The 25,270-nt window shown below is 39.9% G+C and overlaps 1 protein-coding gene across 2 annotated transcripts in view; it reads right to left on the reverse strand.

The window, feature by feature from the left end:
- Window positions 1-22,539, reverse strand: part of NCAM2 (neural cell adhesion molecule 2) — a 568,041-nt gene extending 545,502 nt beyond the window's left edge. For both annotated transcript variants that reach the window (XM_005895596.2, XM_070367501.1), the window contains exon 1: window positions 22,290-22,539. In XM_005895596.2, coding sequence (XP_005895658.2) covers window positions 22,290-22,344 — 55 coding nt within the window. In that variant the 5' untranslated portion in view covers window positions 22,345-22,539. The remainder of the gene's footprint in view (window positions 1-22,289) is intronic.
- Window positions 22,540-25,270: the final 2,731 nt, after the last annotated feature.

Here is a 25,270-nt window from a genome sequence, read left to right on the forward strand (position 1 = left end):
CCATAGATGGCAGCCCACCAGGCTCCCCTGTCCCTGGGATTCTCCAGGCAAGAACACTGGAGTGGGTTGCCATTTCCTTCTCCAATGCATGAAAGGGAAAAGTGAAAGTGAAGTCGCTCAGTCGTCTCTGATTCTTTGCGACCCCATGGACTGCAGCCTACCAGGCTCCTCCATCCATGGGATTTTCCAGGCAGGAGTACTGGAGTGGGGTGCCATTGCCTTCTCCATGTAAGATATATATTCATGTGCAATTCACTTCTGACTTTCTGATCTTTTCCCTGTTAAAATTAAACTGAAAAATGAGGAGTTGTAACATTTGTTTCATCAGGTAAAACATTAAAATTAATCAATAATAGATTACTCAGAAACTATTAATACTCTATAATATTACATGAACATCCATGAACTATTTAAAATAAATGATGCTAAATTTTTCAATTATATCAAAATACATTATATATGACTATTCTTTGGACAAAAATTTGTCAGAATAAATTAAGTGGTATAAATATTAACTAATATAATGGTTTAGCATAAAATTCAAATAACATTTATATGGATAGTGCCATTTGAAAAGTCATTCCACGTATTTTATAACTGAAATTGATTTTGCTATAGAGCATTTAGAACCAGGAAAAAAAAAAACTGAATTTATTTAGGTAGGCTGGACATGCAAATAAGTACCTAAAGGTCAGCTACTGAGTTTTTGACTATTACATTTAATTGCTATCTTCTCTGAAAACTTGTAACAAATACTATTAACAAGGTTAAATGTAAATATCCCTTATTAAGTTACAAATAAACTATTGAGCTAATATACAGAAGGAAAAGTGAAGTCGCTCAGTAGCGTCCAACTCTTTGTGACCCCGTGGACTTTAGCCCATCAGGCTCCTCCGTCCATGGGATTCTCCAGGCAACAATACTGGAGTGGGTTGCCATTTCCTTCTCCAAGGGATCTTCCCTATCTAGGGATCGAACCCAGTTCTCCCGCATTGTAGGCAGACAGTTTAACCTCTGAGCCACCATGGAAGCCCACAGAAGGAAAAACACATGTTTAAATATATTTATTAAGAATACATTCTCAAAGTACTTAGAGGCAAATTTGGTTATGTATGTTTCCACTAAAACTGTTCTAATCAGATAAAAGTGTATGTTCATCTTTAAAAATTTTTAAAGAGTATTTATTCCATAACTTTCACAGTAAGTATAATTTGTTTATTTATAACAGCTCCCACAGATGTTTATTTTTTAACTCAAGTTTTTTGTTACAGTTTTTCTTTCTATTTCTACTCTGAATATAATAACAACATGAAAACATCATTTATTTTGTTCAGTAACTATTTCTGAGATCCACTATGTGCAACAGAAAACATAAAACTTTGTCACTAACTATAGTCTGATTTAAAAGACAAGATCAATGAAGTTATATCACTTAGAATAACCCAGAAATAATGCAGGACTGTAAGAGATTACATGTCAAAATAAACAGTACTTATCCAAATTCTAGTGCTTTATACCAGACAAAGCAAGGTGGTTTGAGGCAATTAAGAAAGGCTTCAAAGAATAGTATGTGCCAAATATATCTCAATAAAGCTGGGAAAGAAGAGAGAGAAAGATTTCAAAACTGAAATAGGGTTTGAGCTTCATTTTATATGATAAACTGAGGTAAGTGTTAGAGGAACCACTGATTGAAACTGCCCACCTTGGCCAGGCGCCGTAGTGCTCGGGCACTACAGTCACACTGCATGACTTGTCTTAAACAGGAGGCACTGGTAAGGAACAGGAACTAACAAGCTACCATCAACCGGAAGAATTTGGGAAAGGTCAAAAGCAAAGAGGAGATGCCAGTCTGTACGTCCTACCGACCTCCCAGAATTATCCTCCTTGGAATTCATTTTGGCTCATCAAAGTGTGTGCCACCAGGAAGGACCCTGAGTCAAAGTGACTGTTCAGAGACAACCCAGAAACTAACCCCATCACCATAAAATCCAAGACTGGGAACCATGTGGCAGAGCAGTTCTCCTGGGTTTCCCTACCCTACTGTTCTCCACCCTAGTGCGCCTTCCCAATACAGTCTTTTGCTCTGTCCAAGTGTTAGACAAGAGCCCACTCAGGCCTAAAAAGGGTCTCCCTTCCTGCATCAAGTGGAGAGAATTTAAAAAGCTATCTCTAAACATTCTTCTGAGATTTCAAATGGGGGGAGCAAATCAATCCTACTTTTTGTAAACACAGTAATCACTATTTAATCAATTTTCTCTCCTCTCATGTATTTCCATTTTTTTCTTACATGTCTACATATTTAGACTTTATCATCTTGCAGATCTCTAAACCATGCTGCCTGTCATTTTCCATCCAGTGAGCCAAGACAGTCATCCATTGCTTGCCTGGATAGCAAGAGTTGAGAGTCAAAAAGTCATTATTGGCTTTGATTCTCAAACAGCACTTTTAACTAGAGCATGGAAGAATGAGTTGAATGTTAAAATCTGAGAGTCAAAATTCAGTCTTTTTGAAAGAAAGCAAAATTTTCATGACAAGTATTACTTTAAATATCAATAGCTAAAGATTTTATAAGAAATGATCCCTAAGATGAAAAGGATGAATGCTGTAAGAACAGTTTCTTATTTCCTGAAAAGGGAAAAATGTGACTAGTTGTTGCCAAGGATGAAAGCAGGAGATTCTTAAGTATCTCTTACAGCAGGGGTCCCAAACTCCAGGGCCACAAACTGGTATTAGTCCATGGCCTGTCAGGAACTGGGCCGCATAGCAGGAGGTGAGTGGTGAGCAGCGAAGCTTCATCTGAATTTACAGCTACTCCCCATCACTCACATTACTGCCTGAGCTCTGCCTCCTGTCAAATTTGCGACAGCATAATAAATGTAATGCACTTGAATCATCCAGAAAGCATCCCCTCAACCCCTCCCTGTCCATGGAAAAACTGTCTTCCATGAATCAAGTCCCTGCCAAAAAGGTTGGGGACTGCTGTCTGAGACGGTTCCCTCTTCCTTCCCTGTGTTGTAACTTTTGGCAGGACCCAGAAGGCAACTGGGCATCTAGTCCTGTCATCTGTTTCATCATAATCTCTACTCCCACCACCACTGACAGATTGAGAGCACCATCCACAAGCCTGGAGCACCAGTGACTGACTGACTTCAGCAGGGAACAAAGATGACCCAGAGAAGTCAAGTTGACCACAGAGGGGCCAAACTGTACCCCTCCTCCAAGTCTGACTACTGCAATGTGGATGTGCTTTAACAGATGTTCTCTAATATGCAGATATTAGAGAAGAATTGGAGAAGGCAGTGGCACCCCACTCCAGTACTTTTGCCTAGAAAATCCCATGGACGGAGGAGCCTGGTAGGCTTCAGTCCATGGGGTCGCTAGAGTCGGACACGACTGAGCGACTTCCCTTTCACTTTTCCCTTTCATGCATTGGAGAAGGAAATGGCAACCCACTCCAGTGTTCTTGCCTGGAGAATCCCAGGGACGGGGGAGCCTGGTGGGCTGCCATCTATGGGGTCGCACAGAGTCGGACACGACTGAAGTGACTTAGCAGCAGCAGAGAAGAATACGTTATCACTGAACCACCTTGGCTGAGGCAAGAGGGTATTGAAGGTCAGTAAAGTTTAAACCAAGAAACACAAATGCATAGGCTATAGGTCAGGAATATAACTAGCCAGCTCATGCGAAAGGAACTGCTAATCCTCTGAGTTTAACCAGAACCAGTGGGAGAGGAGATGAAGCTGTATTCAGTACTGTGGGAAACACACGCACTGACCACACAGACCATGTGGAATGCCCATAGTATAGACACTGTGCAAAGTCCAGGTGGAAACAAGAGTTTTGCTTGAGTTAAGGATGGAGATGAGTAGAGGGTGACTTCCCTGGTGGCTCAGATGTTAAAGCGTCTGCCTACAACACAGGAGACCTGGGTTCAATCCCTGGGTCAGGTAGATCTCCTGGAGAAGGAAATGGCAACCCATTTCAGTATTCTTCCCTAGAAAATCCCATGGACAGAGGAACCTGGTGGGCTACAGTCCATGGGGTCATAAAGAGTCAGACACAACTGAGCAACTTCATTTTTCTATGAGTAGAAAAGTAGAGGAAAAAGAAAACAAAAACAAAAACATAAGCTTATAGCTAAACCCATGCAAGAAGCTGAGACAAGTTGAGAGATGAGGGGTGAAGTCCATGAGAGTAGAAAACAGTCCTGAGAGGGAAACCCAATTTTGCACTGGATTCAAGAAAGATTGAGGGAAGGAGGAGAAGGGGAAGGCAGAGAATGAGATGGTTTGACAGCATCACTGACTCAAAGGACATGAATTTTAGCCAACTCTGGGATAGGGTGAAGGACAGAGAAACCTGGAGTGCTGCAGCTCATGGGGTCCCAAAGAATCGACAGGACTTAGCAGCTGAACAGCTACAAGTAACAAACTAAGAAATTATCTTTAATTTCTCATTCTGCACCAGCTGTGGAGCTCTGCACCATGATGGAAAACAGCTAAGAGGAACATGCATACTGGATACCATCAAAACCTCAAATGCCAAACTTTCCAATTGCCATCTGCCTTAGCAAACTGTGGGAAAACTAAACAGAATGTGGTCAATGGCAACATAATAATGGAGCTTTCCAAAAGTAATAACTGCCTCAAAAATAAACATTCTGACATCTTCTCAGGGAACTGTTTCTCACAGAGCTAAATTCTCTTTGGAAAATTTTTGAAGAAGCTTGGTTAATAAATTATCAATATATGGAATTATACCTTTGCTCTACAGCAATATTAATAATGCCATTAATAGGACAGTTACTATAGGAGCAGCACTATCATTCCCATTTTATAGATGATACTATTAAAGGAGAGAAGTAAGTCTCTTACTCAAGATCTAAATGAGCTCATCAGGAAGAGGGTGATCAGGATTTGAATTCAAGCCTGCCAGGTTTCAGACTCTGTGCTTTTAACCATCACACAGCCACTATGCATGCCCACAAACCAAAACAGGAATTTGTGCAAATAAATTTAGCAAAGATTCTGCTCTGAAGCTAAAGGGGGTGTCAAGATATTTTGACATTTAATTATAAGTAGTGATCGGGGCTTCACTGAGTGTGCAACAGAGTTGAAATAAAACACAGATGTTGAGATATTCCTTGAACACAACATCTGGGTCACACGATCTAAATTTATGAGCAGGAAACCCCTACTAACTTGTGTAGGGGAAAGAGTTTCACTGCAGCACTAAATAGCCACTGGCCTCAGTGCCTGGAACTGCCATGTGCTGGCAAAAGTCCATTTAGTACCCAACCATTCAGCCAGAATGCTTCAACAACCAGTAACGTGATGTGAATTCTGAACACTCTGGAAACAATTTTGACTGGTGTCAAATCAAACCATAAGGAGCAAAAGCAAATCAAAGAGATCTTTTAAAATGAGACCATTCAATGTCATTTATAGAACAATGAAAGGGCCGTTCAAAATACTTCTTATTTCCATAAAACTGCAAACCAGTCAATGATAAAGATAATAGAAACTATCTAATTTGAACACTATTACTTTACTGCAAATAAGGGAGCTCAGTTGTTTTGAATACCTGCGAATATGGATATGCTTTATAGGAAAAGCATTATCAACATATCTCACAAAAAAAACTTTTTACACAAATGAATTTGTTCTCTACCACTGGGAACAGAAGGAGATTATCTGCTTAGTAATCCTCAAAAGGGACATGGCAATCAACCACTGAGATATAAGAGAATCTGTATCTACAGTTTTATGATCCAATCCTTACTGTGATATTACAAGATGGTTAGATAATTTTTCAGCAGCTTTGTAACGTGAAATGTTTTAACTCAGTTGTGCAGTGCTATGTAAAGGAGGGGATAACACTGTTAGAAACTTAGCAGCCTTTCTCTCTTCAGTTACAAATTGGGGAAAATGGAAATGAAGGATTCAAGCCTGTGCATGCATTTCAATCACAACACAGTCCCTGAGCTGGAACCAAAGCATCCATGCTCCAAATGCTAATCTTATCTATATTCAGGGAATATGTTTTCATGAAAAACATCATAAATTATGAATACTTGTGAGCTAGGAGTTTGTTTTGAAAAAAATAAGGTGAAGGAGCTGTTTAGCTGTTCATTTTGTGAAACAAAAAGACAACAGATATTGTTTTGTAGTCTTGAGAAATTAAACACTGGCTAATTAGTCTTCAGTTATACAAACTGTGAATAATAACTCTAATGTTTTATCATGGAGTACATTTTCTTCTTTGAAGCAAAAATAAGCAAAGGAAAAAATTATTTAAAAATAGTCATGGATTTTAGCAATAATGAAAGTAATGAAAGAAATACAGTAAACATTTTGAAAGAGTATAAAATAATGAGATAGTTTACCCAAAATTTTATACACATACCTATATGTATGTGTACACACACACATACACTCTCCTACACACATAAATACATATATAAGTTTACCATTTGACCATTTAGAACAAACACAATGTTGGTAAGTGTACCTAGCATAGGAAAAAAACAGCTAAGAAACAGTAATTATAGAGCAGGCATATAGTTTTATACCCTAAGCACCTCAATCTCTATCCTGCCTTTTAATTCACTGCATAGTCTCGGGGAGACTTCCCTGGTGGCTCAGATGGTAAAGAATCCAGATAGTAAAGACCAGGAGTTCGATTCCTGGGTTGGGAAGATCCCCCAGAGGAGGTCATGGCAACCCACTCCAGTACTGTTGCCTGAAGAATCGCCATAGACAGAGGAGCCTGGAGGGCTACAGTCCATGGGGCTGCAATGATTTGGACATGACTGAGTGACTAAGGACACAGTCTCAGGAAGACACCATCTAGAGCTCAGGAACTGATGTAGTTCACATCTTGGTCTAGGTATGCGTTAGATTAGAACCCTGATTAGTGAGTCTACATAATCACACACATTTCAATATTTAGCCTGTCTCAGCAGTCAATTTCCAATCAATACTCCTTTTTCACAGTTTCATCTTCTCCCTATAAAGAAGACCCTGGTCCCCATTTCTATTTGTCATTCAGGTCTTCCAGAAATCAAATGAATATCTTCCCTTGGCTTTCTTAAAGTTAAGCATGCTATTCTCTTGTCTAGTTTGGAAAAAAATAAGAGCAAATATATATAAAAATATATAGGCTTATAAATTATGTTCATTTAAAATTATGTTTGTGTTTAAAATTATGTTCATTTATACTATAAGCTTCTGGAGGGCTAGCCAGGTTTATGCAATTTGTTTTATCTCAAACGCCGTATCCTACCTCATCATACTTTGTCTACAGTCCTTAAGCATTGTATAGATGCAGGCACTCAGGCCTTTAAATTCAAAATAAGCCTTCCTTCAAATACCACTCTGGCCACTTAATAGCCATGCGAAAGTGAAAGTCACTCAGTCATGTCTGACTGTTTGCCTCCCCATGGACTCTATAGTCCTTGGAATTCTCTAGGCCAGAATACTGGAGTGGGTAGTCTATCCTTTCTCCAGAAGAGGGATAATATTCCTGGGTCGGGAATATTCCCAGGAATCGAACCAGTATCTCCTGCATTGCAGGCGGATTCTTTACCACCTGAGCTATGAAGGAAGCCCTATTCCCAGGAATCGAACCAGTGTCTCCTGCATTGCAGGCGGATTCTTTACCACCTGAGCTATGAAGGAAGCCCTGTAGGTAAACTGCTTTGTCACTCTATCTCTTAGCTTTCTTATTTGTAAAATTTTAAAATGACAGTAAGATATGTCTAAATGATAGTAAATAAGAGCAAGTTTAGGAGATTTTACAGGACATAGCCTGTTCACAAAGGAAGTTAATATTCTTACTACTGTTCTTAAACAATAGTAACATGATGAACAATGTTATGTTTCCTTTGGTGGTGACCTGGTAAGGAAAGATGACTTGCCAGCAGGCCTAGGTTCCAATCTCAGCTTTGCCATTGAGCAGCTCTGTGAGTTTGACAAGTCATCTAAACATTTCAAAATCTATTCACATCCCTTTCTATAAAACAGAATTATCCTCACATAGAAGTTTAACAAATTAAATTAGATCACAGGTACAAACCACACAGGTACACTGTAAGTGCTTAAAAGACACTGACTTTTAACACTGTTTACATTCTTTGTCAAAAGGGCCCTTTCAAAATCCTTGTGGCAGACCCTTTTTCTACATACTACATACTGCATACCGCATCCCCTCCCTCATTCTTCAGATCTTCCACTCAGCAACAGAAAGGAGTTGATTGGTCAAGGGAACGATGATAATGTCATTCTCCCCACCAACTGGTTTAGGGGAGCTCATCTGAAACAATTCTAGCCAATGAGAATTGAGGGAAGTCTGCTGAGTGACATGGGGATTTTCCTTTACTATTAAAATAAGGCCACTCAAATAAGTATGTTGTCTTTTTTCCTAGCTTCAGATTTCATTGTCTAAGAATATTAAACCGTTGCAGCCATATTTCTTCTAGAAAGCCAGGGAAAACCAGCCAAAACTGAAGAGAAACTTGAAATCCAAACCTTCTCCAAACCTTCCTCCAGATAGCTCCTCACATTCTTTAGATGTTTATTTTTAAACCATTTTGAATGTGTTCTCTTCTTTGCCTCTGAAAGCATCCTAAACTCATATAATTTCATTATGAAATTATTTAATAAATCAACCACAAATTGATGACTTACTCAATTATAATTATATTGCTTCACAATAAGAGAAGCCACTGAAAAATATAGCTGATATTTAAATATTAATGTCATATAGTTGCTAATGAATTATACTAACCTGAACAACAGAGCTGCTCTACCTTGCAACCACTCAGACCCCCAATATCTCTAAATCTTGTTGATTCTCTACCTGCACTAATCTTTTCAGTCAATAAAAGATTTACTTTTTCACTAATTGGTCTTTCCTCAGCCACTCAGAAGAAATGGTCAGAAAGAATGACAAAAACTTGAAACTAGAGCAACTGCTAAAGCTTTCTCTCTCCCTTCAGCAATTCCATATTACTTCAAAAGAATCACATTTCAGTCAGTGGAATGAGTAAAGTTTTAGGATCAAATATTAACTAAATTTGAATTTGAAATTCTGTACTTATTAGATGCTACTTCACTTTTATGAAATTCAGCTCCCTCTTTCAGAACTCCTAGATATGCTGTGAATATAAAAATGAGATAACTCATCTGAAAGTACCCTGCAGAGTTACTGACAGATCTTCTTTGGAGAAAGATCCTCTCCTTGACCAAACTCTCGCCAGACTCCCTGAACCCTCAGCTCAATTAGGCCTCACCCTCAAACTATAAAGATCTGAACAAAACACTAATGTAATTTTAAACCACTCAAGGCCACATTCCAAGAATGTCTCTCATCCCCCTTGAAGTGCCTGCCTGAGAAAACTCAAGGCTGCCAAAAGGATTTACTGTTCCTCCCAGCCAACACCTGAAGATGGGACCCCTGTCTCTTAGGCCCTGTAGAAGTGGAACAGGCTTACTTTGATTAGAACCAGTTATTCGCAAATCCAGATGGGATTCACAGGGACCAATTTCCATCTTTTTGTGAGTTTCCGCAATTCTTTTACTTCTCTGTCTCTATGGAGCACCCACTCAACACTTCCCTACTCTCTCATTCTCCCTTTAAAACTTCCAGTTACCTTTGTACAAATTAAAGCTGAGTTCAGTTCATACTGGGCTCTTTATCTTATTGAATATAGTAATAAACTCTTCCCAATACAGTATGTTACTGATTAAAATCTGTCCTTACCATATTAATTAGGTCTAGATTTGGTTTTCTGACACTTTCTTTATTCAATTAATTCACCAAATACTTACAAATAGAAATTGTTGAGGAAACAATGTTGCCTGTAATCCTTCTGTGTTTTCTTGGGTATCTCCTTCTCCCATCCTATACATGTAACTATGTCAGCCTTTATCCCAGCTCTTCAAAGTCTGAGCCTATCACCCACTTCCCCATTTCCTTTTAGCTGATGAGTTATCCTCCCTGAAACAAAAGGGTGATTGATCTGTATTATTAGTACTACATTTGCTTCCCTTTTTCAGTCAAAGCTCCCTGCATGCATTTCTACTCAGTGGTTAGAATATATTCTGGAATCACAACCAGTAAAAGACACTTCTTAGGACCACTTCATCTCTCCAATCACATTCACAACAAGCAAGTGTTCAGAAAAGCATAGTGGATGGCATAATATGATTTAATAACCTATGTTGAGTTTTCTCCCTAAATTGCAGATCGCATATAATCCCCACAAAAGTGAAATGTATTAGCATGTAGCTTATATTGGGGCTTTGAAATAAAATGACTCACGTAGATAACCAATTAAAATGATTATAAATCATGTGAAATTTGAGAAAGGAAAGTAAAAAAAATAGATGAATTTAAGCAAAAGTAACATCTTTGATTGAAAACTGTTTCAAGCTAGAGACACACACAATAATGGTAACATTAGTGAGTAAATGGCAGACAGACGAATAAAATGATAAAGTGATAAAAATATTCTGGAGTATCTGAATATGTATTTTGTTCTATTAATTTAAATCTTTTTATCACTGAAGTCAGACCTAGAAAACACTATAAAACCATGACAAAACACAGCTACCAGGCAAGAGAAGAATTTGGAGGTTAAATTAGATCTCATTTAAAAAAGAGAAAAAAAAATCTAAATACTTATGAAACAATAAGGTAAAATAGCCCTTATTTTAATTGCCTTTCTATTCATACAGTTCAGAATCGGCTTCCAATAATCATTGATTGAATAATCAACTTTTAATTAACCCCAAGGGATTATCTTGATTTTTCAGGACTTTAAATACTTTGCTCTGTTGACATATCAGACACTTAACTATTGACAATATCTAATTTGTTTAATTATATCGTTATCAATGTATTATATCTCCCTAATTTATTTCTATATACTGAAGACTTTGAAACTCCAAATAGATAACCATGTCCTATCTCTCAGATAAGGCTTCAGAAGAATATATCTCATAGCAAGATTTTAAAGTCTGCTTTATTCCCAGTCTAATTAACTTTCAGTATAAGAGATAAGATCAGGGATAAGGCAGCTCATTCCTGCTATTTAATTCCTCCTGAATTAAATAATCACTGTGTGATGATTATTTTATTGAAATTAATGTATTTATTGAAAGCCTATCACATGCATGGCAATGATATAAACAAACGTTTGAAATAAACACGGGAACAATAGCAATACTTCTCAACAAACCAAAGCATCGTCCAAAGTCAAGGGTAAATATATGTATGTACATATATATACACATATTTATTTTAAAGTACGGCATTTTGTTTTACTTCTGCTTGGTAAAAATATTCATTCAGCATGCATTCACTACGCATCTACTGTGTTCCAGGAATACACATGAATTTACAATAAACTCTCTAATCTAGTACACTGCGTTTAATGGGAAGCCAGCATGGAGAGACATTCTTGTCCTTATGGAGTTCACTTGCAAGGTCATAGTGAAGTTTGGCATGCAGAAATCAGATACAATACCAGAGCGTCTTGTACTTCGACTAGTATGTAGGAGGCAACTGACATGTATCTGACGAAAGAAAGATGTCTCTGGGGATGAGATGCTTGAGTTGAGTCTTGAAGAAAAATAATAGTAACTGTCCACAGAAAGACAGACAAATATGTAAAATACATGGCCTGTGTACACACAGGGACCAAACTGGCAATTCCAGGAATGGTGTTAGAGTGATGTGCCCACTAACAAGCAATGGAGCTGAGAGAATAGGGTTGTGTAAACAAACAAAAGGCAAAACTCTCAACAATTCTAAGTCAGAAACTTCCAAATAATTCAACTGAAAGGTAGACCTCTAATTAAAATTAACAGCATGGATCCCATAAACACAGTCCAAAAGCAACTAAGCAGCACAGCAGCATAAAACATGTACTAAGTTATTTTCGAGAATTGCTGCGTATATGTCAGTAAAACACACTCAGATAAAAACAGACATCATAATAGAAAAATGTGCTATTCTAGAGTAAAATATTTATATCAAGTCCTGGTCTTACCATGTCTTAAGTATTTCTTCAAGGATGAGCAGTTTTACTTCTCTGAGGCTCATTTGCTTTCTTTCTAATCAGAAATAGTACCTCCTTTCAGGATAATTGAGGTACTTTAAATAGATAATTTTAGTTGACAGAAAAAGTTTTTGTCAACTACTCTGCCTCAATACTTACATACATTTTGAAATATTAAATTTTATAATACAATTGTTTGATAATTAAAACATTGGTATGAAGCATTATATATAATGTAAAGAACCATGTAGGGTGAAGTCAGTTATTCTATGATAACAAAGTGAACAAGCTTTAAAATGTGTTCAGCTTCAGCTGGTTTTAGAAATCTATAAGTGATTTATCTAAGTAAATACAGCTAAAAAATCAGAAACATGTCAATATCACGGATCAGTACTTAGATAAAGAATAGGTACATATGTTATATATTAATTGAAATCTGTGTATAGACTTTCTCTCCTGAATGACCCAAAGTTGCTGCTATAATATAAAAGTACAACTTCTCAGCTGAGGCAATGCTGAACATTTTTGATGGGCCAAAAATAATAAACAGAGAGATAAATTAAATGGGACAATAAATATAATCAGAAAGCCTCATAATGAGTAGAAAACTGGTTGAGAGTAGACAAGTTATGCCAACAGAAACCCTGTCCAGAAGCCCACTCATTAGTACTTAGAACAAAGCACAATGCTTTTCTTAAATTGGGACCTATTCTATTCTATGATAATATAGGTCTTAGCCATACTCACTGGTTTCTTTTACAAGTTTTGACATCTGTTTCTATTACACCATATCTGCATCCTTGAAAAATGCTGGTGTCTGCAAAATTGTGCAGTAAAAATATCAGGGCTTATGGAAAAAGACAGGATTGGAGGTCAGAGAATGTGAAACCTTCGGAAATTTAAAACCAAGCACTAACAAAAACTATAACAATCTTCACCAAAAAAAAAAAAAAAAAAAAACCCAGCACAGTTAAATCTCTACTAGTAGTTTGCATCTTCTTTCAAGATATAAGCCTAAAGGGCACTAACTTTAAAACGAACACTATGATCCAGTATATATCCTCTAAAAAATAAGGCAACAAACAAGTCATTTTATCATAGAGGAAAGTGATTTACCAGTTTCTCCAAAGGCACTCTCAGTGATGCCAGATATATAATGTTGTAGAAATCAAGATGGTTCTTAAAGTCACTAAGAAACTAACACTTGTGCTAAAGAAAGGCACCTGAGTTGACTTTTCACATTTATCTTAATACTCCAGAGATTGCTAAGGCTCTCTATTCAATTGTGACAAAGCTTGCTTTTGGTTACTTAAAAATTAATCACCTGAAGAAATCATATGTGGATCAACACAATTCCTATCATCCTCATATTTACTAGTTGTGAATGAACTAATACGCATCAAAGAAACACACACTAATGCAGAAAGGAATTACATTTTACCTTAAATGCATTTGATGCTCTTGGCTATAAAGTTGTGTGTTATCAGAACACACGTAAGAGCTCTAGGCAAATCAGACACTTTCAATCTCAAACATCATCTATCAAGTGTGGTTTTATCAGGATTAAATCAGATAATGAGTGAAAATGCCCAGTACAGTTCCCTGGCATAGAGCAGACGTTAAAAAATATTAGTTCCCTTGGATACTAACAGAAAAATATTCAACGCTCATAGAGAGTTGAACATAGTTCGATACCAAATTTCTTTTCTTGTTTTAGTTTAGGTTTCAGGTTTCTTTCTTTCTTTATTTATTTTTTCTTCTTATTTTGTCAAGTTTTGTTTTGTTTGCCTGGAACAATACTTTTAAAAAACATGGATAAAACACAGAAAATTAAGAGTATATAAGAAAAGCAAATCTGACCCACATGCTTTTGAAATTTCATCTAAAATTTCAGGCAAACTTAATAATCCTCGAGTATAAATAGTGATGAAGAAAGACATAAAGACAGGAGTTAAATGAAGGCAGAGAAAGATGCTGAAGAAATAATAAAGATTAGCAGTACATCTTTCACAATTTAATACTGACATTTCTATCTAGATGTTCCATGGAATACTCAACTTAACATATAATTAAAAAAAAAAAGTGGGTTACCCAGAAAGGAAACTCCAAAATGAACGTTTTGGCAAACCCAATACAAAGAAGTAAGAAAAACCGTTGCCCGATATCAGCAGTTTTCTTTACTTACTTAACCTATTTCTGTTAAGATATAACCATTCTTTCTGTCAAACAGGCTTAAAACTTCAGGGGTCACATTCCTTCCAGTTCCCCAAATCTAATGTGTTATTAAGATCCATTAATTCTTCCACAGAAACATTGTGTCCTGTCCATTCACTCCTTTTTCATTTCCCTCTAGTCCACACCACACGTGGCAAGTGGACTTAAAGCAAAATTTAACTCCGTGTTATTTTCCTGCCCAAACAATGCTTGAAATTCAGTTCAGTTCAGTCGCTCAGTCATGTCCAACTCTTTGCAATCTCATGAACCGCAGCACACTAGGCCTTCCTGTCCATCACCAACTCCCGGAGTCCACCCAAATTCACGTCCATGAGTCTGTGATGCCATCCAACCGTCTCATCCTCTGTCGTCCCCTTCTCCTCCTGCCCTCAATCTTTCCCAGCGTCAGGGTCTTTTCCAATGAGTCAGCTCTTTGCATCAGGAGGCCTAAGTATTGGAGTTTCAGCTTCAGCATCAGTCCTTCCAATGAACACCCAGGACTCATCTCCTTTAGGATGGACTGGTTGGATCTCCTTGCAGTCCAAGGGACTCTCAAGAGTCTTCTCGAACACCACAGTTCAAAAGCATCAATTCTTCAGCACTCAGCTTTCTTTACAGTCCAACTCTCACATCCATATATGACTACTGGAAAAACCATAGCCTTGACTAGACAGACCTTTGTTGACAAAATAATGTCTCTGCTTTTGAATATGCTATCTAGTTTGGTCATAACTTTCCTTCCAAGGAGTAAGCGTCTTTTAATTTCATGGCTGCAGTCACCATCTGCAGTGATTTTGGAGCCCCCCAAAATAAAGTCAGCCACTGTTTCCCCATCTATTTGCCATGAAGTGATAGGACCAGAGGCCATGATCTTAGTTTTCTGCATGTTGAGCTTTAGTGAAACTCAGCTTTGCCGCAAGGCTTGACTGCCTCCCAGTCTCTCCAATATTTCCATAATTGAGGCCAACAACTCACCTTTCTAAATCCTTAATTTGTATTATTTCTTAATTAACTAAATTGGATTATTTCTGTCCTCTGAACATTTACCTCCTTCCCTACAACTTATTCTGCTTGTATTATTTTCTCTATTTAGTCTCACTGTGTTGAGGTCCTCTCTGCTTTAGTGAGCAACAACGTGTTGTCCCAGGAAAGAGGCCAATCTTACACATGTACTGATTTCAAACCTTTGTCTCCTAGCAGTGCAGTCTTAGCTCCTTCAACTTCCACATCTCACAGACTTCAACTGACAAAGGGGAGTAAGATATGATAATAATTACAAGACTGCTGTATATATTAAGCCAGGTAGTACATATAGAGTGCATACAACTGAGCCAGGCAGTTAACAAACAATGAACAAGTTTTAGGTCTTTCGAGATGCTGAATTCCTAAGGACTTATTTAAATCATTTAATTTTTAACTAATTATATGATGAAAGTGGAAGTTGCTTGGCTGTGTCTGACTATTTGTGGCCCCATGGACTATACAGAACATGGAATTCTCCAGGCCGGAATACTGGAGTGGGTAGCCTTTCCCTCCTCCAGGAGATCTTCCCAACCCAGGGATCAAATCCAGGTCTTCTGCATTGCAGGTGGATTCTTTACCAGCTGAGCTACAAGGGAAGCCAATTATACTGGAGTGGGTAGCCTATCCCTTCTCCAGAGGATCTTCCCAACCTAGGAATTGAACCCAAGTCTCCTGCATTACAGTCAGATTTTTTACCAAATGAGCTATCAGGGAAGCCAATTATATGATATCTTTGTTCATTAGTTGAACACTTTATTAATCTCTCATATGTGGATTTGGGTTCTTAAATTCATTTGTCTATTATCTTCTCAACTATGAATCTTAAATTCCAAGCACCTTCCTCCCTCCAACACACCAAATTTTCATTTTCAAACAAATGCATCAAATACATTAAAAAAAATAGGCACTGAACTAGAAGTGAGAAAATTTTAATCCTAATTTCATACTAACTAAAATTTATATAGGAAAACCAGGTAGTTGCTCTCAATTTCTTCATCCATAAGGTAAACACTTCCTTGGATTCTTGACGGTCTTGAGTTACAAGGTAATTGAAAGCACTTTGAATAAGTGATTTTCAATGTTATAAAATGCTGAGGTTATCCACATTGTATGGCCTCAACAAGTATTTGATATTTGATTTACTGACAAAATGGCACATAATTTAAGTATTTACTTTGAGGTGAAGAACCATTAGATAATGTTTTTTTAATATATGCAAAGTTTGGTGTTTGGAGAACTGAAGTGAGAATTTACAGACCAGAACTCTAGTCATTAATCCCTTTATTTTTCTATTTGACCTTTAGCAAGTCACATCGTAATTACACGCCACTGAAGACTCTTTGACTAATTCCAGCCTGGTGTTGGTCCATATAAGGGGTTCATGATACAAAAAAGAAACACATTCCTCAAAACGATTCCCTGCCCCCTGCTGGAAATATATATTCCATCACTATGACTACGAGTAGTGCCCCCTAGAGTTGTTCATCACACAATCTATATAATCACTCCCAGGAATTCTGCCCAATGTCTGAGACATGTAATCACTGACTGATGAATAAGTCACTCTCATTAATGAATTAGATTATCTCAGCCCCCTCAATATTTTTCTCCAATCACAGAGCAGCTTATGATGCTATTTTAAATTAATAAACGAACTGTTTTTAAGTCATAGGCAGGTTTATATGTATGCCTATTATTTAAAAAATATACGTAATGTCTAGCATAGTAGGATTGACATTTTACAACAGGTCTACACATATGTGTTATCACAACTGCTCCTCTTAACAGTACAGCAAGGTCAACTAGGCAGATATTTTTATATCAGATTTTCAAACAGGCAAATAACGGCTCTGAGAGAGTAAGCTGCTTCTTCAGTCAAGAGGCCCTCAGTGTTCTAGGTCTTCTGCTTCCAAGTCAAGTGTTTGTTCTCCTTCTCCACTCTTTTTAAAAAACAAATTGGAACCAAGACAATTTTCATCAATTGTCCTAAGATTCTCCCAAGGTTAATCTGTTGATTGTTATGACTATAGTGAAGTGAAGTCAGTCGTGTCTGACTCTTTGCAACCCCATGGACTGTAGCCCACCAGGCTTCTTGGTCCATGGGATTTTCCAGGCATGAATACTGGAGTGGGTTGTCATTCCCTTCTCCAGGGCATCTTCCTGACCCAGGGATTGAACCCAGGTCTCCCGCATTGTAAGCAGATACTTTACCGTCTGAGCTACCAGGGAAGCCTGTTATGATTATAAATACTCTCAAAACTCCCCCTTCTGCCTCTTACTTATTTAAATTCAGGCAAGTTTATTTCATTAGATCACTGTTCTTGTTGTTCAGTCCCTAAGTCATATCCAACTCTTTGTGACCCCCTGGGCTGCAGCATGCCAGGCTCCTCTGTCCTCTACTATCTAATGGAGTTTGTTCAAATTCATGTCCATCGAGTCAGTGATGCTATCTAGCTTCCTCTGCTGCCCCTTTCTCCTATTAGATCATAGCTTTCTAAAATATTTCCCAATGTTTGATGAATTGTTAGTGGCACAAGTGAGTATGCGAAACTAGGGAGTGTGTTGAAAACCATTTGAGATGAGCACTATTGTTATAATTGTAAATAGTTCAAAGTTATTAAAATATTTAAGAGAGTGCCATACATAAGCACTTTTATTTGCTGAACAATTAAAGATACCTCAGTTCTGTGAAACTCAGGAATATTACACTTAATAACAGCACGGGTTGCATCTTAAAGTGTTCTCATATCATGTAATTTGGAACATTAAAACTAAAATCTGTTAAATAGGCCTATCTTCAGTATAACTGGGATAGTATAAAGGGCACAGGAAATTTAGACTCTTAAGTCAATAAAATTTGAAAAAAAACAACTATATTCGCTTATAAGAATATTAAAATTATTAAATTTGCATCCACCAACTCCTAGAGGATTATTTTTATTTTGGACGTAAAAAAAAAAAAAAAAAAAGAAAAGGCAATTCAAAGTACTTTTCCATGTACACTGTTGTGAGAGATGACCCTCAAAACAGAAGAATTAAAGTCATTTCCCGAATGTCAAAAGCCAGAGGAAGCAGCAAGACTAGTTCCAGGGTCTTCAGAGTGACAACCGTTTGCATTCTCACATCTCCCTCTCAAGGAAACAGGCAAAAACAAACCACGCTGTTAGCCTGGTACTGAACACTTTCTATATCTCATTTCTCAGTCTCAGTACGAACAAGTCCCATGTTTGCAAACAGGCCATTTTATGTATGAAATTATCTGAAGTTTGAGTTTCTTCTTGGGCTGTATGAGGTTCTTCCGTCCCCTTAATTGCTTCTCTGAGAGGGCATTACTTCTGAGAGACCATTAGCCCTGAGTGTCATTGAACAGATTCATGAACACTCAGGACCCACCAACTTCCCTTCCAGTTCTCTGGGCGCCACAATTCATCACTGGACACTAAAGTGACCAAATGTTCCGCTGAACTCCTTTGATATAAAGCAGAGAAAGAAATCCTGTGGTTTATTCATTGAGGATAAGGATATTAATTTACATAGCCTATCTTCTCTACAAGCAAATGAACGTGGAGTTGATTCAACTGAAATCGTACAAAGAAAAGCTGACATCTAAGCATTAGAGCCAGGTAGGTAAGACAGGCTGTCTGCTTAACAGCCCCCACAGAAGACAGGTTTGTGGAGACCTTCCTGTAGACCTGAAACCAGTAGTCACCCACATACCTACACCTCTCTAATGAACAATGACTTACCAGCACTTCATCAGAAAGCACAATTGTAAGCAGATGCCTGTAAGTTCAACTAACTAACTGGACAATTCACCCTCCTCTCCCCAATGATTTTGGCTTAGGTGAGTGTCCTAGGTATATATCTTGTACTGGATGACAAGAGAGATCCAGTTGAACAGACACCTCTGTTCTTGCTTAATAATTTCGAACAACAGTGCTTCTAATGTATGTATGCGAACAGTCAGTCATAGATGATTATTAATTGCACTTGGGTAATTTTTAAAAGAAGAAAATTGTTTTAAAAATTTAAAGTTTCAGGAAAGCAGCCCTTACATGTAAATACAAATTTACATGGATCCAAACAGCACACGCACTGTGAATCACAGGCTCAAGTTATCATTTGAGACTTAATGATGACAGAAGCTGTGACCAAGTTCTAAATACAAAGGAAAAATAACTGCAGAAGTTAGAGCTATGGAATAGTTGTTTCATTGACAATGAAATCCAGACTCAACAATTAAATCCCAACTGCACTTCATTGGATATGAATCTTGCAGCGAGAAGGAGAGGCTTTTAAAGGAGCACTTCTGCTACAATAAAAAAGCCTCTCACTACAGTAGAACAATAACCTTGTGTTGAAAGTTAGAAGCAGAACTATTAGGCCTTGTTAGCTAATTATGGTATTGGCATCCACTTAAGTTAGTCAGTTTTTCACTTCTGTCATTTTCTCCTATTCCACGGCCGCAGTTCAAAACGTTTTGACTACTTAAAAGGGAATACATCATCATTGCCTTTCTCCAGTCTAACTGCACACCACTTTCCAAAGCGATAGCTTCAATCATGCTTCATAAAACCTCCTGCAAGTATATTGTTGGAAACATAAATCAGCAAGCTGTGATTTTAGTATTTCCAAGGCAAGCCCAAGGATCACTGACTGGTGGCTTTTCTATGGCCCCGTTTACAAAAGAATAAACAAAAGTATGAGTTACGCTAGATGCATTATTTTTTTCCAAACTGCTCCCTGTAGTGCTTCTGATACTTGCTACTGCATCCTTAATTGGAGAACAAAACACTAGCAGAGAGGAACTGGACTCCAGGATCAGGATTGCCGTTTCCAAGCATCTCTGACTTCATTAGGACACATGGTACAGAAGTACCACATGTTCTGTTTCACAAAAGCTTGGGCTCTCTGCTATGCATGCATCTATACCTCTGTAAGTGCCATGCATTTTTAAATTGTACTAGATAGAGAGATCTTGAGAACGACGCTCTCTCCCTTCCCTGTTACATTACAGTGAATATGGGCTCCCTGTGAGGCATGCTTCAGTCTCCAAGCCCCTCTTTATAATCACCCTGCCTTCTGAATTCTAAATTGGTGAATCACAATTTCAAATATGTGTTACATACACAGACCCAAATTATATGTGTCTGTGTGTACTATTTAAACATTCCCAGATTTCTTTTTTATCCCCCAAATTCCAACACACTTAATGTCTATGACAGTAAATTCAAAGACTCCACAACTGACACATTTTTTTCTTTTTCTTCTCCAAATCAGTCACAATATAATCTTAAGTCTGCACAAACTTGCCTTCCACGATGTCCTCATTTTGCCCACAGTGTCTACATTTGGTTAATTGCAGTGGTATTTTAACTGCAATTTTGGGGGACTGCTTCTCAGTATTCAGAAATACCTGTCTATATTACAAATGAACAGTTAAACATAACCAGCAGCTCTCCAACAATTAAAGCAGCGTATCTGTAGGGCAGAGTGTGTATATTGATCATTGCTATTAAAATGATTCAATTAAGTGGCTGGTCTAATATTAGCTTCAGATTGACAAAACTGCAATTTTGCTACGACTGGAATTTTGCATACTCTATTCTTTTAAGAGAAAATGAGCAGCCTCTTAGCAAGTCACTTTACAAACTAAAACAGTGTTTGCGTTCTAATTTCTGAACATAAAAATCTGTATCCAATCGCGTTTCATCAGCGACTAACACTATAGATTTAGGGAGGAGAAGGGCAGAGAAAGGAAGGTTTCATATCCAAAATGTCAAGCCCGGCTGAAGAATGATAGAAGGACCTAGGGAGTGTGGAAGAACAGACCCACCTTAAAATGGAGTTCTACCACCCCCTGCTGGACCAAATGAAAAACACAGAAGAGGCTAAAAAGCTTAGAACTGAATACAGTGGAGATATTTTAACTTGTGCTGTAATTTATTTTTTTCTCAAAAAAAAAAAAATCATGCTACAGTAATAACATTCTCTGCTATTATTACACATCAGAAAATCACTGCTATACACACACACACACACACACACATATATATATATATATTTTTTTTTTTTTTTGGAAGACTTCCACATATGCATGTTTTAGCATTTTGGGTCCCCAATTTAAATGCCCAAACTTGTCTGGACTATTGAAAATGCCTCCATTTATTATAAATATATTTTACGTGAACGTAAACTAAACAATGCAAATGCACATCTATCTCTATAAACAGAGGTAGCTTCCCCAAATTCTCTCAGGTTATTCTAGTAAGCTATTTCTGTTTTTTTCTAAACAGATAAAAATCCCACCAGTTCCCCACAAGCTAAACATCCCTCACAGGTGTAATTACAATCTGATGGCATAAAAAATGTCAACCTTGCTGTATTAACAAGGGGTGGGGGGGTGTGCTGAAAACGAATGACTGCAACACATTCCTAGTTTTATCCATCTGCTTTCTTACACACATCCATGGCCCCTCTCTCAGTTCTCAACAGAAATAAACCATCATCGTTCACTTCTGTCAGAAACTGGGGGTCTTGGGCAAGGGAATTAAAAAAAAAAAAAGTCTCTAAGAACTGAATTTCCTGCACACAACAGAAATATTTCCCAACGAGTTTAATGCTGATAGTTTTTGCTTCTTCTTTAAAACATCATCGTTCCCTTGCCTTTCGCAACCTCAGACATTTAACTGGTAACACATGCCAACCTACTCATCCAATTTTTTTGATAATGAAAATCAAAGAAAGCCAAGATCCCAGAGAAAGATACAGTTTTCCTCAACCTCCGGCTCACTGATGCCCATCTCCCAGCCTGTATTTTCTTCTTCAAGGGTCTCCACAGACCAGACATCACTGGGGGAAACAATAACAACAACAATAACTATAACTTTAGTCCCGTCATTTAATTCTTCCTGGAGCTCCTTCTGGCTCTCCAGGTTGGGTAGAAGGGGGAGGGAAAGTAAACGCAAGAAAAGCACCGCACTCCTACCTTGCCCGCTACTGACAAGCAACCCGAGCAGGTAGAAGGAGAGGAGGAGGCTCATGTTCAGGACGTGACACCGGTGGACAGTTCCAAAGTTATTAAGTCCAGCCCCGGAGAGAGAACCTTCCGCTGTCACGGCCGCCTCTGCTAGAGCCGCCGCCGCTCCGGGGGTGCCCCAGCCGCCCGCAGCCCGCGCGCTCCTCCTTGCAAAGTGACTGCAAGCTCCGCTCCCTGCCGCACTATATCCAGGCGGCGGCGGCGGCACCAGCACCAGCAGCACCAGCAGCAGCGGCCGCCGCGGCGGCAGCAGAGCCGGGCGGGGAGGGAGGCGGGGGCGGGGGCGCGGGGAGGGGCGGGGAGGGGAGGGGCGGCCGAGGCGTATCCCTCCGCGCCGCACGGCGACCGACCGTCGGCCGGGAGGCGCGCGGCCCCCTGGATTCGTCCGCAGTCGAGCTCGCAGCCGCGAGTTCGGTTCCCGGGGCCTCCGGCTACCCCGGGTCGCCGCGATCCGGCTGGCACGAGTGCGTCCGCACGCCCAGCCTGAAGGCGATCCTCAGGGGGACTGCCGGCCCTGGGCCAAGGGAGGGAGGGCAGCCTGGCGCCCTCGCCCCAACGTAGGCAGGTGGGCGGAAGCCAACCCTGGAACCCGTGCTGATGCTGCCGACGGTTGCCCGGCCCCGCGCGCGCTTCTAGCGCGTCAGGGCTCCGTGAGAGCCGCACAGCTAGGGGTGGACAGTGGATTCTGCAGCTCGCATTCCTTCAAGGGCGTGGGGGGGGGGGGGCGGGCGGTGGTGATATCCCTCTCCCACGCCCTCTCTCTCGCAAACCTTCTGCAGGCTGCCCGCTTCCCACGCTTTCCACACTCTGCCGGAGCAGAGGGAAAGGAGCCGTCCTCTGGGGGTCTACACCGCATGTCTCCTAGGGCTCGAGAGGGTAGGCTAAGCGGAAAGATGTGCACAGTGTCTGTTACCCACGTCGGCCCACTGCTGTCGACAGCAGATACCTTAAAGGAGAGAGATTGGGGAGGGGATGAGATATGAGAGGGGCTGCGTTCAACTGGGCTATCAGGGTTTCCTGCGTCCTTGGAGAAGTCCAAAGTCTCCTCTGGACACACTCGGCGGGCTCTGCCCTCGGTCGCCGGCGCACAGCGCTGGCGAGGTCCCCGAGAGGCTGGAGATGCGGGAGGTGCTGGAAACGCACACAGATGAGTTGCGCGGGGATCTTGCGCCCGGTCACCCCCTACCATACGCACACCTGCGTGTGCCCGACTTTAAATTGAAGTGATGGAGTCGTGGCCAGCGACCACAGCTAGCGCTCCTCTCCCGAATGTTGGGATAGATCATTCTTTCTGTTGGAAAAGTAGGGATCCTTGTCTCTGCTGGAAAAAATAGGAAAAGGTATGCAAGTTTGATAGCAGACCTGAAGCAAGAGATGCAGAAGGCAGCATACCTGGCCTCGGGGCCCTTGTCCGGTCAGAGCAACCAGCTGGAACTGACAATGGATTCTGCAGTCTGTACATTACGGTGCTCAGCCTCACCCCTGACCCAGAGAGGCCCTTGGCTGTTTCTTTATCAGCGAGGACATGGAAATAGAAGGGGTTAGAAATATTGTCGAGTTCAGAATCCAGCCACCCCCACCCCCGGCAGGATACTAAAATGGAGCTGTCATTGCTTGGAGAAAGGCAAGGGTAAGAGTGGAAACAAGCTATTAATAACATTGGTAGGAGAGAACTCGTCCACAGCTGGTGTTCCCCAAGCAGATCACTGTAACACAGTTTTCACGTGGAGGGTTCACTTACTTGGTATCCTGGGACTGGGGTTACTGCAAAGGATGGAGGAGGGTCAGAGACTCCTGTCCACACAGACGACGGTGGACTTTCTAACCCAAGGCCCTCTCAGCACCTCACAGCCTGAGAACCTCTTCTTCCATCGCGGTAATATTTAGGACAATATATTTAGAAAGTTATTTTACCAAGGTTCCCTTCGCTCAGTTTTTTCCTCGTTCTGGGAAGCGCCAACTGTACTTGAGTAAGCTCATAGTCAGTTCTTTGCAGGAAAGGGTGGAAACAGCACATTTATAGGTGTGAAAGACAGACGATGCCTTTATTTCACCAGTTCTTGATTTCTCTAGGGAATAAAAAATGCTACACACACACACACACGGTCACACCCACACACAAAGTCACAGAAACTGTTGAAAGGATAGTACCAGGGCTAAATAGCCTCTTCACAACAAATCCTGCAGATTTCCAGTGTGACATTTGCTGCTGCTGTTGCTGAGTCACTTCAGTCTTGTCTGACTCTGTGCGACCCCATAGACAGCAGCCCATCAGGCTCCCCTGACCCTGGGATTCTCCAGGCAAGAACACTGGAGTGGGTTGCCATTTCCTTCTCCAATGCATGAAAGTGAAAAGTGAAAGTGAAGTCGCTCAGTTGTGCCCGACTCTTCACGACCACATGGACTGCAGCTTACCAGGCTCCTCCATCCGTGGGATTTTCCAGGCAAGAGTACTGGCATGGGGGGCCATCGCCTTCTCTCCGCAGTGTGACATCAGGAGTGGCCAAGGGCCTATGACACACATATACAGACTCACACACAGTGTGGCACTCGTGGCAATTGGATTTTTCTCATTATTAGATTATTTTTAATCACAAGCAAAGGTTGAACTCTGCCAGAGGAGAATTTGATCAATACCCTCTGAGGTAATTTTGACATCAAATCTTCTTAGGTTGGGGTGAAGGGAGAAGAGAAGGTAGCAAAGGTGCATCAGAGAAGAGTAGAAGCTTCTGTCATAAGACTGTGTAGCAACTCTGTGTGAGTGTGTGTGTGTATGTGTGGAGAGAGGGAGAGAGAGCTTGTGTGTATGAAAACAATGAAGGAAATAGCGTTGACCCTCAGGAATATACTACAGATCCTGCCCTCAAATTGCTAATATTAATAGTATCCTGGAAGAGATCAGGCATAAATACAACATTTGATGATATAAA

Source organism: Bos mutus, chromosome 1 (genome assembly GCF_027580195.1).
Source record: "Bos mutus isolate GX-2022 chromosome 1, NWIPB_WYAK_1.1, whole genome shotgun sequence".
NCBI lineage: Eukaryota > Metazoa > Chordata > Mammalia > Artiodactyla > Bovidae > Bos > Bos mutus.